At 43.3% G+C, this 21862-nt stretch overlaps 1 protein-coding gene across 15 annotated transcripts in view; it reads left to right on the top strand.

The window, feature by feature from the left end:
• The window catches only part of LOC143314851 (pleckstrin homology domain-containing family A member 5-like), a 323906-nt gene that overhangs the window by 248899 nt on the left and 53145 nt on the right, over positions 1–21862 (top strand). For all 15 annotated transcript variants that reach the window (XR_013075833.1, XR_013075834.1, XM_076722116.1 and 12 more), the window contains 3 exons: positions 2280–2380; positions 4504–4619; positions 7383–8462. Coding sequence is in view for 13 of the 15 variants with exons in the window: in XM_076722116.1 (XP_076578231.1) it covers positions 2280–2380; positions 4504–4619; positions 7383–8462 (1297 nt within the window). In the remaining 2 variants the exon portion in view is untranslated. The remainder of the gene's footprint in view (positions 1–2279; positions 2381–4503; positions 4620–7382; positions 8463–21862) is intronic.

Raw genomic sequence — 21862 nt, 5'->3', positions numbered from 1 at the left:
CAGCAGCCCCTTTTCATGACAAACCCAAAGGAAAATTGGATGTTTATTGGCATAGCCAGCCAGAGACGAGAGAGAAGAGGCATCCTCAGAAAGGCACGTCGTTGACGTGCTTGCCTTGCCAATAATAACCTCTTGTTTTTCCATTTTTCTTCTGCTTGCTTTATCACATTTTTCCAAGTACTGTCTGTCACTCAGATTGGGAGGTTGTAGAGTTTGGAGTTGTACTTAGTTATTTTGTATTACTAGGGACCATAAGCATCCCTCTCAATGGAAATCTCATCTTGATTAATTAATTCAGTGTGTTTACATCAATTCTAATAATTTCATTATTGCCAGAGTGAGGTGATACACTTGCGGTTACAGCTGTCATGTAAACATAATGCATAAGGCAAGTTAAACACTTGACTTGAATAAATGTTGTGGGTTTTTCGTTTTGTTTTTTTTTTTTCCTTGGTAGCTCACCTGGTAGGACATGCACCCCACATACCAAGGCCCAATCCCTGGCAGCAGCCACGGCTCAATCTGGCTATGGGACCATATTCTTAGATTAAAGAACACCTTTAAGTTACAAAATAAAGTTCATTAACATCATGTTATGACATGTATGATGTGTATGATATCACATACAAAAACAAGGGTTTGTCCCCTTGGCCAATTCCAGAGAATTATTAAACAGACATTATATTGGATTTCGAGTGGAGCTTTTGATGATAGTAGGTGTTTGTGAATCATTTTCATACACATAACCATGTGTTCATCCAGTAACACAGTCACTGCTAATGAAAACTCTTTGAACTGGTAAAAATGTGCCCAAAAGTGCAAAAATAGGTTCTTAATCTAGTTGTAATTAACCAAAATTATCATTTAATCAAACCTTTATGCTAATCTAAGTATTCATAGTTACAGTATTGGTATGTGGACACACTGTTTGTGCTCCAAGACTTATCTGAGCAAACATAAGTTTTCAGGTCAGATATGAAGCTTCTTCAAACCTCAGTGAACTTCTGAAGAATCTTGAAATGGCAAAATGGCAATTGTTCTGAAAACACCCACTTATGCTGCAGAGCATACTTACAGCGTCTCTCTTCATGCCAGCTTATTCATTCCCTCTCTTTATTACTTATTTTGTGTGTGTGTGCTCTGTATCTCAATAATTCAGTACTGGGGATGGGGAGGGAGGCGCTGCAGTGCTGAGTGTGCAGGGCAGCAAAGCAAACAGCAAGAGCTATAGGCTCTGTAGGTTTTTGCTGCAGCTGGTACACAAAATGTGTTTCTTCCTGCACCGTGTTGCCTTTAGTTTTTATCCTATAAACTGCCATCAAAGCAGCATCATGCTATACAGAGTACAGAGAGGTGATATAATGATGTAGTTGCTGCCAACATGATTTGGCTCAGACTGTTGTTTCAAGGCATTTAAAATGTGGCATTACTAAATATTTACTTGGTTAGATGAGTCAATTACAGTCAAATGATTGGACTCATGGCTGAGTTTCACATCTTTTGTTTTTTCCAGATTTCCAGATGTTTTCCTTCTGGAATATGAAAAACAAAATTCAAGGAGTGAAAAGAAAACAATGTTTCTCTGGGCTGCAGCCTGAGAGTCGTGTGTGTGTGTGCACGCGCATGTGTGTGTGTGTGAGATCCATGCTGTGGACCGCACACAGGGAAAGAAACAAGAGCATTGTTCACATGAAAAGTAGACTGAGCTCAGAAGGACATCCAATCATCTAACTCTCTATCTGTCTGCAGTGGTTTGATAAGCCTCATTAAGATTTGTTCCATCATCATCTCTTTGTCATTCATCACGCCATCCACCACATAATGCTAGACCTCCATGTTCTGAAAGTCAAAGGCAAGATTTGACAACACATTTCAGTTCCTGAGGACAAGTATGAGGACCATGAACAAGGGTGTAATTCCCACTGGAGAATGGCGCCGTGTCCCCCTCACTTTGTATAACAAACCGATGTTTCAACTTCATCTGCATATTAAGCAACCCCATGTTCTGCACATTTGGCATGTGATTTGACCTTGGGAATCTCCTCAGTACCACCACACGTAAAGCAAAGCAAAGGTTGATATTTAGAGATGTTACCAGTCCAGCCCCATATTTAATCTACACCCAAATTTGATACTAATAAATCCTTACTGATCTTAATTTAGTGAACCTGCACCACATTCAGAATGTGCTTATTAATTTAGATCAATGTGGGTTTGAATGCATATGTCCTGCTCTATATATGTTCACATATGAGTATTCTTTCTCTCTTTTGATGCAGATGAGAAAGAGGATAGCATCCTGGGAAGTATACTACTTCCCAGTTTTCACATCTCAATGCTGTCGGTGGATGACCACATCAGCAAGAAATATGCCTTCAAGGTAAGACACAAACAACTTAAAGGTCACTTAAAAAGTTTTTTGGAATAAGTTAGTTGTGATGATCATCATGAAGCTACTATATTATACAGATTTTTGTTTCCAAATAACAATTCAGGATAACAATGGCTTCCTGAAGGCCAGCAAGTTACTAAGTAAATTACACCCTTATCCTGATTGGATGACGGAAGCAGCTTGTTCAGATGAGATCCTTTAAATATGGGATAACGGCACATATTTTCAGACAGTCTATCCTGGTCAGTCTGTCTTTGTTCCATCACCTAACTCACTGAAACCACACGTTTTTGCATTTCTGTCATGGATGAGTTAAAAAAGAGATATACAACTTGGTATCCAGGGAGCCACAGAGCTGTTAGTTAGTGTAGTTTTGAACTTTACACAGTACCAGGCTGTTTGCCCCTGCTTCCAGTCTTTATGCTAAGCTAGGCTAACCATGTCCTGACTCCAGGTCTGTTCTTAAACAAACAAACAAACAAACATGAGAATGATATTAATCTTCTCATCTCACATTTGGAAAATAGTTGAATAAGCAAATTTCCTAAAATGTTTGACTGTTTCTTTAAAGGAGCCATTTACTTGACTTACAATACATGTAGTTTCTGCCTTCGTTTGTCTTATGAAAAGTGAAGAGTAAGGACTTGATGATTGGAGCTACTGTACAGAGTCTCATCAGTACACATTGTTAGGCTGAATGCCCGAATAATTTGCTTGGACCCAAGGGTGCAGACCAGAGAAGGATTTAGATAAAGAACAATATTTATTACAACAATAATAAGTATGGCAAACAAAAGCGCACTCAAAAGGAGTGGAGATAAAATAAAGAAAAGCACGCTCCAAAAGGGAGTGGGGAAAACTAAGGGAGCTCCATTGAAACGGGTCAGAGGCAAGGCACATGCTGACGTGGCAGACAGGTGAGTGAAACACATAAATACACTTTGAGTAGCAGTTAATGAAAGACATTAGCAAACTCACAAGGAGAGGAGATAGTAATGCCAAGAATTCAGGACAATCCAGCAACAGGTAGGAGAGAGCTCTCCCCTTTTATCTTGTGCCGTAATCAGTGTCATGCGCATCAGGTGAGCACCTGTAGAGGCGGAGCTGGCCAGGTGTAGAGATGCACCCAGCTAGACAGACAAGGAAAACGGACAGACAACATAGAACACTGGGGAAAAGGAAAAAGGAAAACACTAGGAACAGACAGGTCTGTAGGGTCATAACACACATACACATCATAATCAAAAAGTACTGTACTGTGAGAAAAAATTAGACTGAGGTACAGTCTCATTTTTATATTATGTAGCTTTACCTATGCCAAGATATACAGAGGAACCTTGAAGACTTTCACACTTACACTACTGTGTTTTCACACATGGACAGGCAGACAAGGAGTGACACACACAACACACGCACACACACACACGTTGGGTTTTCATAACTTTTGACTCTACTGGGCACAGCCGCGTCGCATTCCAGCTGTGACACGGTTTTAGAGGGAATGTTTCAGAAGCTGAGAACTTGTACAGGCTGATTTTGTTGACTTGCTCAAATTTTGTTGCTTTGGTAATTTTTCCTGGATATGTGTGCTTCTACCATGGGTAGCATGTTGTGAAATTGTTTTTTTTTTTTTTTTGTTTTAAGTTTTCATAACTTTTGAGGACATTGCATAGACGTACATTAATTTCCTGGATACTTATCCATTACCATAACCACTACTTACCTGATCCTAACCCTCACCCTAACCTTAATCCAAGTCGTCATGCTATAATTTAATGATTTACATTATGGGGACCTCCTTTTCTGTCCCCGCAAGTCAGGCGAGTCCCCGCAATGTGAATGTATAAACACATTTATGTCTCCACAATGGGTAGTAATATATGGGCAGGCACACATACACACACACAAAATCATAATCATACTGTACACAAACACACTCCATGCTGGTATCTCATGGTCACCATCCAACACTGTGTCTCACACTGCTCTTTTATCTCCTCCTCTCTGTTGATCTGTATCTCCTGGTCTTATTTATTTTTTCTATTTTCCTATTTATCCTATTTATCTCTCACTCACTGTCAGTATCTCCTCCTTCTCTCCCTTCGCTGCAGGCCACTCACCCCAATATGCGGACATATTATTTCTGCACTGACACAGCCAAAGAGATGGAATCCTGGATGAAAGTCATGACTGATGCTGCCCTCGTCCACACTGAACCACCCAGAAGGTTGGTACTCATCACAGAGACATGACTACACAGATACTAAAAATAAAAATTTAGAAATAGACACCACAATGGAACCACATATTTATATTCTCCAAATTTGACTGCTCTATTATTCATGAACTCTTGCTGTATTCACAGTTAATTTGTTTCACTGAGCAACCAAACCATAGGTTAACATGGACATGCAATTGAGCCTTATTATAAACAACCAACTAGCACTTAAGACAGCACTGAGGATAGTTACCATGTCATGAGCTCCTCCTTGGCTTTGCAAGTTTATTGTTTTATTAGCTTATTTGTTTGTTGTTTGCTTTTTCACATCATGCGCACTGCCAAAATGAACCTTAACTTCATCCCACAGCTCATAAGACTGCTGAATTCTTGAACTCTCAAGCTCATCACTATTTCACAATACTTGCCCTATAGGGATATATGGATTTCACTTTACACTGTACTACTTTATACTACTGCCGAACTTACTGGTACTGTACATACATATTGTACTGCACTGGTTCTACTTCCTTACGTACCTTTTGACTTACAGTTTACAACCTGTTCTAAGTATAAATATTTTATTTTTTTAGCTGTTTATTCATCACAGTATATATTTATCCATCACAATATATATTCTTATATGAACACCTGTTTACAACCTCCTCTTATTATATACATGTATATATACATTTACTACATTACTACTACAATTGAATTACTAGATATCCTGTTTACAGTTTATGCATTTTACCATTGCTCATCTGTATAACCTATCTAACAGATTTATATTATACGTTTTTAGTATATATTTTTAATACATATCTGTTAGAGCACTGTTGTATGGAGCCTAAGATTTAAGAATTCCACTGCCATCGACTGCTTCACTGCAATTGTTGTGAATATTACAATGAGAAACTTGAACATTTTCTGACATAATATGTTGTACTGAATAAACTGTGTGGCTGAGGAGTGAGTAGCAGCAGCCTGTAGGGACAGACAGAACAGACTCTAAGTGACATCCAGTTGGGACGTGCAGCCACTAAATGCAATAGGATCCATGAGTTCAGGCTGAACAATTATATTGTAGCTTCCATCATGTGGCTATGTCAAGGATAGTTGTAGTTTACTTCAACTTTGATTTTATTGTTATAGTTATGGTCATGTCTATCAGTAATCATGACATTGTACTTAACTGCTGAGATCTGGGAACACGCCTGCTGCCTTAGCAGTTTTTGAACAGTGCAGAAAAGGTACAACAGTACAATAACATTAATGATGATAACATTATGGGTTATGGTTATGGTTAACATCATTATACCAAGGTATAAAAACAGATTTTACAAAAAGGATCCCTTTTGACCACTTGCATCAAGCAGAAAATAGGCTTAAAAGACCTAAATTAAACAGACCTATAATGTTGCCTGAGCAATAAGTGCATGCTGTGTCTGACAAAGCGATTATGGTGCGTCTTCCAATGGTGATGTCTGCCTTAAGTAAGGAGCTTCTTCTGTCACTGAGATGTGTGAAGCCTTTCAGCTATTTTTCACAATCCCTGTCAAAGCTGTGACTGCTTGGTGCATATTTTCCAGACTCCAAAATGTTACAAACTCTTTGAGGGGCTCTGTGGGACAGGAGTTGCAGAGTGAACTGGTCATAGTCTCCATTGAGAATGACTAATAAAAGATGAAGTTACCCAGAGATTCCACTGGGCACAGCTGCATCCCATTCCAGCTGTGACGCAGTTTTAGAGGGAATGTTTCAGAAGCGGACAACTTGCACAGGCTGCCTGATTTTGCTCCCTTGCTCAAATTTTGTTGGTTTGGTCATTTTTCCTTGATATTTGTGTTTCTACCATGGGTAATTAGGCTATGTAGTGAAATGGTCTCTTTTTTCTGTCTTTTTTTACTGTGTTTATTGTTTATGTACAATCTGGCATCTGCACGGGGTGTTTTACTTTGCAAATTTACCATTTGCTCTGAGCTGTTCCTGTGTCTGACTTCCTGCCTGGTTCGATCTGCTCTGTGCAGCTTGATGCAACATCAAAAATGGACTTCTGGGACGCTTCTTGGATACTTCTGAAATGTGCTGCAGCATGCCCGATGGAATTGCAAGCATTGTCTGCCCAGTGGAGTTTAGGACTTAGGACATTTGCAGTATGTGGTCTTCAAAAACTGAGCAGGTTCTCTTCTTGCTTTAGGAGTGTGTGGGCTGTAGCCACTGTGGTGTTTATGTTGCTTATACAGTACATCTAAGTGTTATCTGCCTTGGTGATGCTTTATTCCGCTGCTGACTGAAGTGTCAGGCTATTTAATTAACCCCAACCCTAACCCATTTTGCACCCATGGTAGTATTCTATCGCATTCCATTTATTGTCATTTCAGTCATTTTCATCCTCTTTTCTGGCTAATTTTCTCAAGGCTATACAAGAAAGAAAGAAGTTGTGTATTTTCAGTTGTTGGTCAGGTGTACTTATGAATGCCCATCTATAGAAAAGAAACACCAAATAAAGCAGTTTTAATCATCTGGATAAATGATTGTCTGACTGCTTATGTTTCTTTTGTCACCCCATTCCCAGATCTCAACAATCCAGAATTTTAATCTACGAATTAAAATCTACTTTTCTGGAGTGGAGGGTGAGAAAGGAAGGATGAAGTGTTAGAGGGGGTGTTAGACTAACACAGGACTTCTGACACTGAAGTTATCGTAGAAATATCTGAGACAACTTTTTCCTTTATTCTTTGTTACATTCCTTTCTTTCTTTCATCTCAGACTGGACAAGTGGAAAGTGGACCAGCGGACACCTCAAGAGTTGAACAACCTACTGAACCACAGAGTCCTAACCCGACCTGAGATCCAGAATAACGAGCGCAACCGTGAGCCTGCACGACAACAATCCCTATCACGAGCTGATGACAAACGGCAGAAAGATATACAGAAACACAATTGCCAGAGAGAGTACTATACCTTACAGAGAGATGGGGAGAGGTACTCCCTGAAGAAAGATGGCATGAGCTACACACTTCAGAAGGACGGACAGAAGTACCTGCTGCAAAAAGACAGAGAGAAGTCCTTGTTGCAGAAAGATGGAGCGGTGTGTGCCATTCATAGGGATCTGGAGAAGTACGTTGTTCAGAAAGTGGATGAAAAGTACACAGTGATGCAGACAGAGGACAAATGTGCTCCATCCAAAGATGGAGAAAAGTACCTGTTCACGAAGGATGGAGAAAAATATGCACTACAAAAAGGAGACAGGCACACACTCCAGAAAGATGGACAAATATATGTTCCTCAAAAGGAGGTGAAGAGACAGCTGTCACTAAAAGAGACAGACAGATACAACACAACGAGGGAGACTGGGAATAAATATGGTACCATACAAGTTGTGGACAAATACGGCACTCTGAAGGAAGTAAAAAAATACAGTACGCTACGAGAAGGGGATAAATATGCTACTCTCAGAGATGTAGAGAAGTATGCTACAGTCCGTGGCGGAGAGAAATATGCCTTCCAGAGAGACCCGAGTGCAGAGAGAACTCTGACTGAAATCAGCAGCATCAAGCTGCAGCCAGCTCAGGCTGCTGCCATTGCAGCAGTAGTGTCTGCATCTCGCCAGGGCCAGGCCAACCTCAATGTCCAAAAGCAGGTCAATGGCTCAGGGTCTGGGTTGGGAGAGCAGACTGGAGACTGCAGCCCACCAGAGGTAGACATCAGCCTGGCTGATGGTATAGGGAAGTCCTCTGCTCCAGTCCAGGACCCAGAGAAGGGCCTGTCCAGGACAAACTCCATGCAGCAGCTAGAGCACTGGGTCCGTACACACAGAACAAGAGGACTGGACGATGACACCAGGAGGTGAGAGTGACTGAGTGTGTGTGTTCTATTGTATTGGTACTGTTCTTTGTTGGAATCATCTGGGGTTTTACAGTGTCAAAATGAGGGTGTTTCTGCATGATGAGGTAATTTTGTCCAGTTGTCTCTTCTTCAAGGGGCTGTAAATGAGGACCGTGACATTTAATATATCTTTTACCGTTATACTGAGCCCTAAAGCCCATCCATCCATCCATTTTCTATACCGACTATCCCTTTCGGGGTTGCGGGGGGGCTGGAACCTATCCCAGCTGTCAATGGGCGAGAGGCGAGGTACACCCTGAACCGGTCGCCAGTCAATTGCAGACCAACATATAGAGACAGACAACCATTCACGCTCACACTCACACCTAAGGACAATTTTTAGAGTCACCAATTAACCTAATGAGCATGTTTTTGGTCTGTGGGAGGAAGTGCCCAGTGCAGTGCCGCCCAGCCCTAAAGCATTTTAACCAAAAAAAAAAGAAAGAAAAGAAAAAATAGCCTACAACACCGGTCCAAGGCATAAACAAAGTAAATTGAAAGCTTTTCTTGAACCATTTGCAGTACATGCATGTTATGATGTCCCCTGAAATGTAACACTCTGAAGTTTTATCCCCAGCAGTCAGAATCACTGTAAGTGCTACTGGCATTGAATAATAGAAGTTTGAAAACACTGAAGTAGATGGTTTTATTTCTGCTAGAATACTTTTTGCAGATCACTATATCTGGGCCTTATTAGCTGGAAAACACAGTGGGACCACAGAATGAAGCCTTACCTTAGTCCAAGTTCAATAAAAATCAAGATAACCAGATAAATAGTCATTATGTTCATATTCTGGGGTATATATACTTATATTTAGGCTGTATATCTTTATCCTGAGGCCATTTACTATGTCTGTCATTTCAAACCCTTGATTTCGCTGTAAATTACCCACTGAAGCAGCATTGTACAAAAGAAGAGAATGAGAACATTCATTACAATGCGGCCTCTCATCGGCTACATTCTGTGGAGATGACATGAAGGATCCTAATAGGTCAAGTGAGGCGTCAATCAAAAAGTCTGACCACAGTGGCAATCTTGAGATGTAGATGACGGTTACATGTACATACTTACTGGAGTTATATCAGAGAAAACATGGAAGATTAACACATTGCCAGCTAATTTGAAATGATGAAAGAGCTTTCCATTAATTATTATAGAGTGTTGGACAAAATATTTTACTGGATTGGATCATCTGGACCTTTGCCAATATAGCCAGATAATATTTGTCGTATACATGGATTAGTATGAGACTTCACAGGTGAGTTGCCTCAATTTTATATTTGGTTGCTTGTTTGTTGTTGCCATTGACTGTAATTGCTGTTGTGATTTTATCTTGAAATGGTTTGCATCAATCAAATCACAAGAGTCTTAGATTTTTCTATGTATGGCATGAGTAAAAACTTAAACATTCCATTTATGTCAATATACAGGCAGACAATTTAACCACTTCAATGACCCACAGACGGGTCTTATTTGAGTCTTATCAAACAAGATTAAATGTACTGCCACTATGATCAGATAACTACACTTGTCCATAGTTCACTTTCTCTTGTTTCAGGAATTGTCTGCAAAGGTTCTGTATCCTCAAATTACCCCACAAACAAAACACTGGACTGGAATTGTCCGATAATTAGAGAGAATTGTCATTTTTTGTTTCTTCATTCAATCAGTCTGGCATGGTGGTATGACAAAAAAAAAAAAAAAATCATTCTGAGTCATGTTTGCGTACACACACTATATATAGGTGTTTGTGAAAGTTAATTGTATTATTATTCATTTTATTATTATTCATTTAAAAACTTGCATTGTTGCAGTGCAACAACGACTTCATAATTAAAGACAGTCCGCTGCATTCAACTTGTAACATGTAACACACATACTTCCAGTGTTAGCATTACTGTTACCGTGTATAGAGGAATTTATGTGCTGCTGGTATTCGATTCAATTCAATTTCATTTATACAGCGCCAAATCTCGCTAAGTTGTCTCAGGACACTTTCCACATAGAGCTGGTACAGAGACCCAGAGACCCAACAATTCCCTTGTGAGGTAGCACTTGGCGACAGTGTCGAGGAAAAATTTCCTTTTAACAGACAGACACCTCAGGCAGAACCAGGCTCTGGGTGGGCGGCTATCTGCCTTGACTGTTTGGATGAGAGAGGGACAGACAAGAGAGACAGACAGAAATGCAATCACAATAACAGTGACAATGGATGTAGTAGTAATATAAATAATATATATATATATATAATAGTAGAAATATGACTAATAGTAGTAGCAGTTGCAGTGGATGTCAGGCAGGGCCACAGTAGGAGACGTAGCAATAATCCACAATCCAGATTCAGCCACTATCCATGGGAACCTGAGAGCCAACAAAGGGCAAAGACTCCGGGGAAGAAATTAAGTTAGTTACACGCCTTGGTAGGACATGAAAGCGTGCAGATGGAGAGGGAGAGAACAGAGGAGCTCGGTGTATCTTTGGAGGTCCTCCAACAGTCTAATCCTGTAGTAGCCTAACCAGGGGCTGGTCCGAGCCAAGCTTTAGCCTGCCCTAACTATAAGATTTATCAAAAAGGAAAGCTTGAAGCCCATTCTTAATCCATTATTGCAGAGTAATAGGCAGCCCTAGCACTGCGGAGGGCCTTCCTGTATGTTTTAAGACTGTCTTGCTAGGCGATACGAAATTCTTCCAAATTGGTAGAACACCATTTCCTTCCTATTTTTCATGAAGTTTGCTTTATATACAGAGTCAAGTGTCATATGCAATGAACCTGTAGCACCATCAACCAGGTGGTCAGTTTGGGAGGGACTAAAGTTAGCATAGGAGTCCTCTGTTGTATTGAGACATGGCATTGAACTAAATGCTGATGTGATCATATCCTTAAATTTAGCTACAGCACTATCAGACAGGAGTCTTGTATATGAATTTTTCCCTACTGGGGGTAGTCTGGTAATATTAATTCAAAAGTTTTTAAACGATAGTCCGATAAAAAAATATATGACTTATTATATATAAAGCCACACAAAAAAATAATATCTTCAGACAAAATAATAAGTTTTGTTAGAACACCAAAGACGCCCGTCCACTCTGACATTCAGAAAAGCTTGCCACTGCATAGTGGAGCTATTTGTTGCTGCTGCTATATTTTGTGGCAGTGAAAATGTTTTATCTTGATTTATGTATGTATGTAGGCATATGACATTCTCTTCTTGATCTAAACAAAAACTGTTTTTTTATCATATCGCACTTTCATGGCACAAATTCCAACCAAACACAGTCATTCATGCAATATTCACTTTCTTTCTTCACTGCAATCTAAAGGTGACCTTTCTTGTCAACAGGTCTTCTCCTGCATGAAATTTACATTCATGGCTCTGCCATTTCTCCCTCATTCTCCATGTATCTTCCTCCACCTTTGTGGGGCAGAGGGGGCAGAAAGCTTTTTGTGTCAACAAAGATGTGTATCTCATTTGGTAGTACTGGCATTTAGATGGTGTTTACTGGCTGTACCAAGGAATGCAGCAGAGCAAGTGTAGGGTGCCAGTGATCTGTTATATGAAGCGCTATATGAATTTAAAACCATTTAAAAACCACTGAAGGCTTGAATTACCCGTACTATAATGACTCCTGGTAAATTCAGTATGTTAATTTCTCCATACTTTTGAGCTTTGGCCTCAGGAACTGTCAAGAGGTTAAAGTCAGAGAATCTAACTGACCTAGCAGGCACATATGTCTTAACCATGTTGGACAGATAAGATGGGTGGGAAACCAGTAAAAGAATTTTAAAATAAATTCTGTGACAGACAGGTAACCAACGTAAAAGATTTTAAGATTGGAGTAATGTGTCTGGTTTGCGTCAGAACATATGCTGCAACATTTTGTGTGAGCCGTTACAGACCAATAGCTTTCTTTGACACACCAGACAGAAGAGTACTACAGTAGTCCAGCCTGCTGGAGATAAAAGCATGTAACTTTTCCGTGTCTGCTTGGGAGAGAAAGAGTCTGACTGACAGAATGAAACTTCAATTTAGGTCCGAGCCAATGATAACACCAAGGTTTCTGACCTGTTCCTTGGGGTTTAGTATAAGTAGATTTAGGAGGTCAGACAGTTTCTCTCAGCTTTTGTGCCAATAACAAGGATCTCAGTTTTTTTTTTTTGTTAGTCATTTGATTTTACATATATAGCTTGGTATTGTCTGCATAATTATGGAAACTGATGTGATTTCTAATACTATTTCCAAGTGGTAACATGTGGAGACTGAAAAGAACTGGACCTAAAATAGAGCCCTGAGGGATACCACATGTCAGGTCTATTTTACTGGAGGAGTGATCACCCATGTCCACATAGAACTGTCAACCAGTCAGATAAGACCTGAACCATTTATGAACTTTGCCAGAAAGACCAAACCAGTGCTCAAGTATGTCCAGCAGAATTTTATGATCTAGTATCAAATGCAGCACTAATATCTTACAGGACAAGTACAGACAGCGCTTTCTCATCAGTGTTCATTCTGAGGTCATTCACAACTTTTGACTAGAGCCATTTCTGTATTGTGTTGGGCCCTAAAACCAGACTGGATTTTTTTTTTTTTTTGAACACACTGTTGTCACAGAAGAAATCATTCAGCTGTTTAAAAACATTTTTTTCTAAAATCTTGGAAAAGGTCTCTAGTTAGGGATAACAGACCAATCTAAATTGTCTTTTTAAAGCAGTGGTTTAAAAAGCTGTATGAAAGATGCCTGTGAACAGTGAATAATTTATTGTTGTTAGAAGTTCTTAAAAACCAATTTTTAAAAAATTAGTGGTAATAGGATCAAGACCACAGGTAGAGGATTTTCACTCAGATAACTTTCTTCATAATTTCCAAGTCCACTGCTGTAAAGCAGTACATGGACCTGAAGTGTTGCCTTTCTCCACCTCTGTTCAGCTTTCTTTTGGAGGTAGTTGATGTTCCGTTTTCTTCATGGTGTTTTTTTTTTTGTTTTTTTTTATACTTAACAGGTGCAATATGGTCAATAGCTGATTGTATTTTGTATTTAGATTATCTGCCAGATCTACCGATGATGGTAGAGTTGGCAAATGTTATGTTACTAGAAGTGAACCCAATAATGCAGACTGACAAAATGGCTGGACAGAAGCAGTTCAGAGGATTTAACAAAAAAAAAGGCAAAGCAAAATCCAACTGAGTACAAAAAAGTTCTAATATCCAGAGAACAAGAATGCTACAGGGAAAACAATGACGGATCAAAAAACACAGATTCCAAGGTCTACACTAGAATTGATCACAGGGAACAAGGAAAGCCACACATAAGGGATGATGCAGCAAAGACAAAGGGAAACGAACTGACTTAAATAGACAAGGGAGGAGAGCTAACCAGACACAGGTGAACACAATCAAACAAACAATCACAAGGGTGGGAAAACACAGGAAGTAAAGTAAACTTTGACACATGAGGAATAGCTACAAAATAAAACAGGAAATAACAAAACTAAAAAGTTCAAATCCTAACAGCAAAGACTTAGTCCTATTATTTATATGTGTTACAGCCTCACGATGGAGGAAAGAAACCAAGGCTCAGGGCATGAGGCCGCAACATATAACAAAATGAACGGCACTCAAAAAAGGTGTGAAAAAAAACCCACAAGCTTTATTGATCCCCATTTAAAACATTAATAATAAAGGGGAACGAAACCAAAAAAAGAAAAGAGGAAACAAAAGGGAGCTGGAGACCCCGGCCAAAAGGAAGAAAAGAAGGAAAGGCACGGGACCAACCACACAATGGGCCGTCGCCCTCTATGTCTCCCCCTAAACTACCTAAGACGGAAAAAAGCCTAAACCTAAACCAAAAGATGAATAAGTGGACTACAAGTAATCTCCAGCCCAACCTAAAACAACAAACTAACACAACAAATCTCTAGTACCTAAATGTGCATGGAGGAAAAACTGCTCAGGGAAAAAAAAGAACCCCCTAGAGGGAAAAGAAACTTATCACCACTTTCTCAAGCTGCTGTGTGTCTGTCTCCTTGACTCTCTGCACTCACCTCCTCCCTTCTCCAGCCCAGATTGTGATGTCACACAGGTGTGTAGGAGGTAGAGGGAGGAGGAAGGCAGAACTGAGAGGGAACAGGAGGGAGGCAGACTGACACACACACACACACGCTAAAACACCCCCACCCTAAAAACACACATGGGGGAAGCGCTGCGAAGAGCATGCGCACATTATTTTAACAGTGTGACAATATGTCAGCCAGGATATTATCCCACCCTTTGATGTGTCTGACTTCCACATTAAAGGCCTGTAAAAAGAGCGCTCAGCGCATGAGTCTGTGGTTGGTGTTCCGCATCTGATGAATAAACTCAAGGGGGTTATGATCAATTCAATTCAATATTCCTTTATTAGACCCGCAAGGGGAAATTCCAATTTACAGCAGCATCAATAAAACCGTTAGAGTAGTATAACAAGTGCATGCAAATTAAAAACAACAAGTATATACAAAAGAGTGGGATAAAAAGAAACATCATCCTAAAAAATTGTAAATAGGATTTACAGACTGTTATGTACAGGTTGTCTTGCACAGATTATTGCACAGATTATTGCACTGATTACTTGGAGCAGTTTTTGTTGTGTAGTTTGACAGCTGCAGGGAGGAATGACTTGCGATACCGCTCCTTCACACACTTTGGATGTAGCACTCTGTCACTGATGGAGCTCCTCAGTGCAGTGAGTGTGTGTTGGAGGAGGTCGGAGTCATTGACTGTCATGGATGACAGCTTGGCTGTCATCCTCCTCTCCCCCACCTCCTCCAGCCATTCCAGAGGACATCCCAGGACAGAGCTGACCTTCCTAATGAGTTTGTCCAGCCTCTTCCTGTCAGCTGTTGTGATGCGGCTCCCCCAGCAGACTACACCGTAGAAAATGGCAGAGGCCACAACAGAGTTATAGAAGGTCTTCAGGAGTGCCCCACACACCCCGAAAGACCTCAGCCTCCTGAGCAGATAGAGTCTGCTCTGTCCTTTTTTGTAAAGTGCAGTGGTGTTATGAGTCCAGTCCAGTTTGTTGTTCAGATGAACACCCAGGTACTTATAAGATGTCACCATCTCAATGTCCCTTCCCTGGATGTTCACTGGTGATCATGAAGAGTACGGGCCCTGACAGAAGTCCACAACCAGCTCCTTGGTTATACCCGCATTAATCAGGAGGTGGTTCTGCTGGCAGCAGTCCACAAAATCCTGGATGAGTCCTCTGTATGACCTGTCATGCCCATCTGTGATGAGGTCGACAATGGCAGAGTCATCAGAGAACTTCTGCAGGTGGCAGGTGGGTGACAGGTGGGAAAAGTCAGCTGTATAGAGGGTGAGGAGGAACGGTGCCAGCACCGTTCCCTGGGGCCCCTACACTGCAGAGGACAGTTCCTGACACACAGTCCCGTGTCCTCACATACTGTGGGTGGTTGGAGGTAGTCCACTATCCAGCATGTGAGGTGTTGGTCCGCCCCCGAAAGCTCCAGCTTGTTTCCCAGGATGGCTGGCCTGATGGTGTTGAAAGCACTGCTGAGGTCCAGGAAAAGGACCCAAACAGAGCTCCCAGGCGATTCCAGGTGAGACAGAGCTCGATGGAGGAGGAAGATGAGTGTATTGTCCACTCCAATGCCAGGCTGGTACACGAACTGCAGCGGGTCTATGGACGAGCTCACCAGGGGGCACAGGACCAGCCGCTCCAGGGCCTTCATGAGGTGGGATGTTAGGGCCATCGGCCTGTAGCAGCTAGGGTCCTTGGGATGTGGAGTCCTTGGCACAGGTACCACGCAGGACGTCTTCCAGAGGCGTGGCACCCTTCCCAGTCTCAGTCTCAGGTTGAACAGTCCAATGATCCCGTTCAGCTGATCAGAGCAGGATCTGAGGAGCCTGGGACTGAGGCCGTCTGGTCCTGCAGCCTTCCTGATCTTTATCCTCCTGAGCTGATTGCTCACCTGGAGAGGTGTGAGGGACAAGTTGGAGCAGGGGGGCTGAGTGTCTTGTGAAGTGGATGGGGGCTGGGAGGAGCAGTGGGGGGTGGTGTTGATGGTGGTGAGCTGAATACTGTGGGGGGGGGGGGGGGGGGGGGGGGGGATCAGTGGGGTACTTGGGCAGGATGCTGGCAGATCAAAAGAGGGCTGCTGCAGTGCTGGTACAGCTGGGGGAGGGGCAGATGTTTCCTAAAACCTACAGAAGTAGGTGTTCAGCTCATCTGCCCACTTTGGATCCCCAGCTGCCTGGGAGTTTGGCTCCTGCTGGCCTGAGATGGTTTTCAGGCCTCTCCAGACTCCCCTGATGTTGTTCTCCTGCAGCTCTTCCTCCATTCTCTTCCTGTATCTGTCCTTACCCTCCTTGATTTTCCTTCTTAGCTCCATCTGAGCAGTTTTCAGCTCCTCTTTGTTTCCTGACTTGAAGGCCCTCTTCTTCTCCTTTAAAAGAACCTTAATGTCAGGATTAATCCAGGGTTTGTTGTTTGAGTGATGCCGTATAGTCCTGGTGGGTACAGTGTTCTCCACACAGAAGTTTATGTGCTGCGTGATGCTGTCTGTCAGACTGTCAATGTCTTCCTCATGAGAGTCACTGAATATATCCCACACTGTTGTATCGAAACAGTCCTTCAGAGCCTCTTCAGCCTCGTCAGACCACCTCTTCACTGTGCAGGACACAGCTGGTTAGCTGTTAACAAGGGGCTTGTATACAGGCAGGAGATGAACCAGGTTGTGATCAGCTCTTCCCAGAGGGGGGAGGGGTGATGATTTGTATGTCTCCTTGGTGTTGGCATAGAATAAGTCCAGTGTTTTATTGTCTCTGATGGCACATGTGACATACTGGATGAATTTGGGAAAAGTGGAGGACAGAGAGGCATGATTAAAATCCCCAGAGATCAGTGAGAGGGCCTGTGGTTTCTGAGTCCGCAGCCTGCTGATCATGGTGTTAATGATGTCACAGGCTGCATTGGTGTTAGCAGAGGGAGGAATATACACAGCCACCACTATGGCATGTGAGAACTCCCGCGGCAGATAATATGGCCTCAAATTAACAGCCAACAGCTCAATGTCCGGGCAGCAGTGCTGCTCTTTGATAGTGATGTGCGTGGAGTTACACCATCCATCATTCGCAGTGCCAGCCCTCCTCCTTTCCTCTTACCGCTCCTCTGTCCTCTGCCCTTATGAGTGACAATCCATCCAGTGCTACAGTCGCGTCTGTGTGCTGTGTTCCCAGCCATGTCTGTGTAAACAATAACATACTGCACCGCCGGAATTCCTGACAATGCCAGGTCAACGCCGCTAGCCATCCATCTTACTGGGGAGAGATCCTACGTTCCCCATGATGACGGACAGGAGAGTTGGTCTATAAGCTCTCCTCCTGTCGCGATGTATGATCCCAACGCGGCACCCCCGCATCCTCCTCCTTAACTCGTGGGGGACATCAGGTTGCTCCTCCGGCTGCACAGCTGTGTTACGCAGGGCCAGCAGCTGATCCCTACTGTAAACAATGGGAGCCATTGTCTCTCCCCTCTACACGAGTTGTAAAAGTGATGACATAATTGCACCAGAGTTACCGTGCTTGATGTCTCTGATGCACCAGAGATTTACAAACATGCAGAGCTAAAATGGATAAAAAAAGACATACAAGAAAACAGAAAAAGAGAAGAACACTCCTAAGAGTCTAGAGAGCTGCTGTAACAGGCTGCCGCTTGTACGGCTCCACCATCATATGTACATGATCAGTGTAGACAATGACAGGAGGAGCAGCAGAGCCCACGTAAACTTCAAAATGTTTTAGAGCCAGAATAAGTGCAAGGGCCTCCTTTTCGATGGACGAGTCTACATGTTCCTTGCCAATGGACTTCATCTCACCAGAGAAATTTGCTTTTACTGGGAAAGCAACAGGCTTGGTTACAGAAACCCCACGTTCAGTGGGTAAGCGAGGTTTATCAAAGGAGTATTTGTGCATTAGGACGTATTCATCAACCAAAACTGCTGCATCCGACACTGTGGAGACCTTCTGCTCATTGATGTAAGTAGCAATTTTGTCTGGTAGACAGTTCTTAAATTCTTCTATTAACACCAGATTGTATAGTTTATCAAAACTGTCAACATGCTGAGACTGACATCAATGATCAAACAGTACTTCTTTCTCACACCCAAATTTGACTTAAGTCTGAACGTCAGATTTCCTGAATCTGTGAATCCTTGGCCGGAATGCCTCAGGCACCAATTCATATGCCCTCAGCACAGCAGTTTTAACTTTAACCCCATAATCCAGACTCATCTCAGGTGACAAAGAGGCATAAGCCTCTTGGGCTTTACCAATAAACACACACGGTAAAAGCAGGGGCCAAACATCTTTGGGCCACCTCAGGGTGTTCGCAGCACGCTCAAACAATACAAAGTATTTATCAACATCCTTCTCCTTAAATGGAGGGATCAAGCGAATGCATTTATTAACGTCAAATTCCCCCGATTGAAAGTGAGACCCAAGAGGAGAGAATTGCTTCAACTCAAGCTCCTTCAAGCAAATCTCTCTCTCAACTTCCATTCTATGCATTTCCAACTCCTTTTCAAGCTCTTTTTCCCTTCAAGCTAAGCAGCGCATCTCAACTAACCACAATTTAAACCGAGCCGGGAAGTACAGCAATTTGCACAGCACACAAAAACTGCATCCCAAAGTCGCCTCTTCACTGTGGACATTGAGACTGGTGTTTTGCGGGTACCATTTAATGAAGCTGCCATTTGGAGACCTGTGAGGAATCTTTTTCTCAAACTAGAGACTCTAATGTACGTGTCCTCTTGCTTAGCTGTGCATCGGGTCTCCCAATTCTCTTTCTATTCTGGTTAGATCATGTTCCCCGGGCACATCCCGAAAATACTACGTGGCACCCTCATCTTCGTCCTATGGGCCCACCACCTGCAGGAGAAATCGCTGGGGTTGGGTGCGCTGCCATATGGGTGGCAGTGAAGGCCAGGGATCTCGACGGACCAGACCTGGGTGGCAGAAACTGGCTCTGGGGACGTGGAACATCACCTCTCTGTGGGGGGAAGGAGCCAGAGCTTGTGCGTGAGATGGAGCGCTACCAGTTGGATCTGGTGGGGCTCACCTCTACACACAGCGTTGGCTCTGGAACCATGCTCCTGGATAGGGGTTGGACTCTATTCTTGTCCGGAGTTGCCCAAGGTGTGAGGTGCCGGGCGGGTGTGGGGATACTCACAAATCCCCGGTTGAGTGCCGCTACGTTGGAGTTTACCCCAGTGGACGAGAGGGTCGTCTCCCTACTCCTTCGGGTTACGGGGGGGGGGGGGGGGGCTCTGACTGTTGTTTGTGCATATGCACTAAACAGCAGTTCAGAGTATTCAGCCTTCTTGGAGACCCTGAGTGGAGTCCTGCGTGGGGCTCCGGTAGGGGACTACTTCTGGGGGACTTCAACGCACACATGGGCAATGATGGAGACACCTGGAGAGGCATGATTGGGAGGAATGGCTCCCCTGATCTAACCCGAGCCGTTGTTTGTTATTGGACTTGTGTGCTAGTCATGGACTGTCCATAATGAACACCATGTTCGAACATAAGGACATTCATAACTGTACATGGTACCAGAGCGCCCTAGGTCGAAGGTCGATGATCGATTTTGTTATCGTATCATCTGGCCTGAGGCCGCATGTTTTGGACACTCAGGTGAAGAGAGGGGCAGAGCTGTCAACTGATCAGCATCTGGTGGTGAGTTGGGTCCGAGGGTGGGCAAGACTTTAGACAGACCTGGTAAACCCAAGCGTGTGGTGCGGGTGAACTGAGAACATCTGGAAGAAGCCCCTGTCCGAGAGATCTTCAACTCATACCTCCGGCGGAACTTTTCTGGCATCCCTGTGGAGGTTGGGGGCATCGAATCTGAGTGGGCGATGTCCAAAGCTTCCATTGCTGAATGCGGCAGAGAGCTGTGGTCTAAAGGTCTTGGGTGCCTCAAGGGACAGTAACCCTCAAACACCGTGGTGGACACTGGTGGTCAGGGAAGCCATCCGACTGAAGAAGGAGTCCTTCTGGGATATGTTAGCTCGGAGGACTCCAGAGGCAGTTGCAAGGTATCAACAGGCCCGACGGGCAGCAGCTTCCGCGGTAGGGGAGGCAAAGCAGTGGGTGTGGGAGGAGTTCGGAGCAGCCATGGAGAAGGACTTTCGGTCAGCACCAAGGTGTTTCTGGAAAACTATCCAGGGTGAGTACCTGACCCCTCCCTGTCCACACCCCTATTTACATACGCAAATCATATTTAAATGAGCCCTGCACCTGGGATTCCCCTCTCTGTACGAACAGAAAATCAAAAAAGAATGAGTAAGACGGGAAAGAAAAAGAATTTCACCAAAAGCGAATTCGAGGCGCTACTCGCTGAAGTGGAGCTGCGCAAAAATGTGCTCTTCAGCACGCTGTCCTCTGGCAAAAGCACCAAACGCAAGAGGAGTGAGTGGGAGAGTGTGTGACGCTGTCAATGCTGTGGGGTCAGAGAAGCGCACACAAGCAGAAGTAAAAAACAAGTGGTCCAACATCAAGGTGGATGTGAAGCGGAGGACGGCTGCCCACTGTCAAAGTGTGGCCATAACAGGCGGGGGGACAGGAGAAGAGGGGCCCACCCCGTTTGAACAGAGAGTCACCGCAATTGTGGGTGACACTGCTCTCTCAGGGGTGTTGGGAGCAAATGTGGGTGACTGTGATTACCCCCAAGGTAAATACCTATGTATTTGTGTAACTCACAACAAATGTGTTCATACGGTAGCCTGCTCACAGCCCTATAAGATATTCATGAGTAAGTTCATGCGTAAATGCTGTATGTATGGTATTGAATTTGGTTTGAAATCTTTTGAATTTAAATTTAAACATGGGAGCATATCAAAGAGGATATCAAAGACTTTGACTCATGCATGATTACTCAATGTATTATTTTAAAACACAGGAGAGGACACGCAGTCGCAGCCACAAACTCGGGGGATTCCTCCACCGTCCCCGGCGTCTCCAGTGTCACAGACTCGGGGGATTCCTCCAGCATCCCCAGCGTCTCCGGTGCCAGTACGCCGCATCCACCAGCTGCTGCTGCTGCTGTCCGCCCCACTGGCCGTGTCCTCACCCGCACTGTGCTGGAGTCACAACAAGAAATCATTAGAGCAATAGGCGGCATAAATGATCGCCTAGATCAACTAATAGGCGTCCTCACAAATATTGCTGAATCAATAAATGCATTGGTGAATAAGTAAATTCTGCGTCTTTGTCTCTTTTACGTGAAAATCAAATGTTGCTGGGCCCGAATGGCCTCCTGGGTAGGATGCACATTCATGGGTCCAGCTTCTGGTTCGTCTGGT

The sequence above is a fragment of the Chaetodon auriga genome, chromosome 22 (assembly GCF_051107435.1).
Source record: "Chaetodon auriga isolate fChaAug3 chromosome 22, fChaAug3.hap1, whole genome shotgun sequence".
Taxonomy (NCBI): domain Eukaryota; kingdom Metazoa; phylum Chordata; class Actinopteri; order Chaetodontiformes; family Chaetodontidae; genus Chaetodon; species Chaetodon auriga.
Note: the sequence above shows the minus strand (reverse complement) of the source record. Positions and strands in the feature narration are given on the sequence as shown.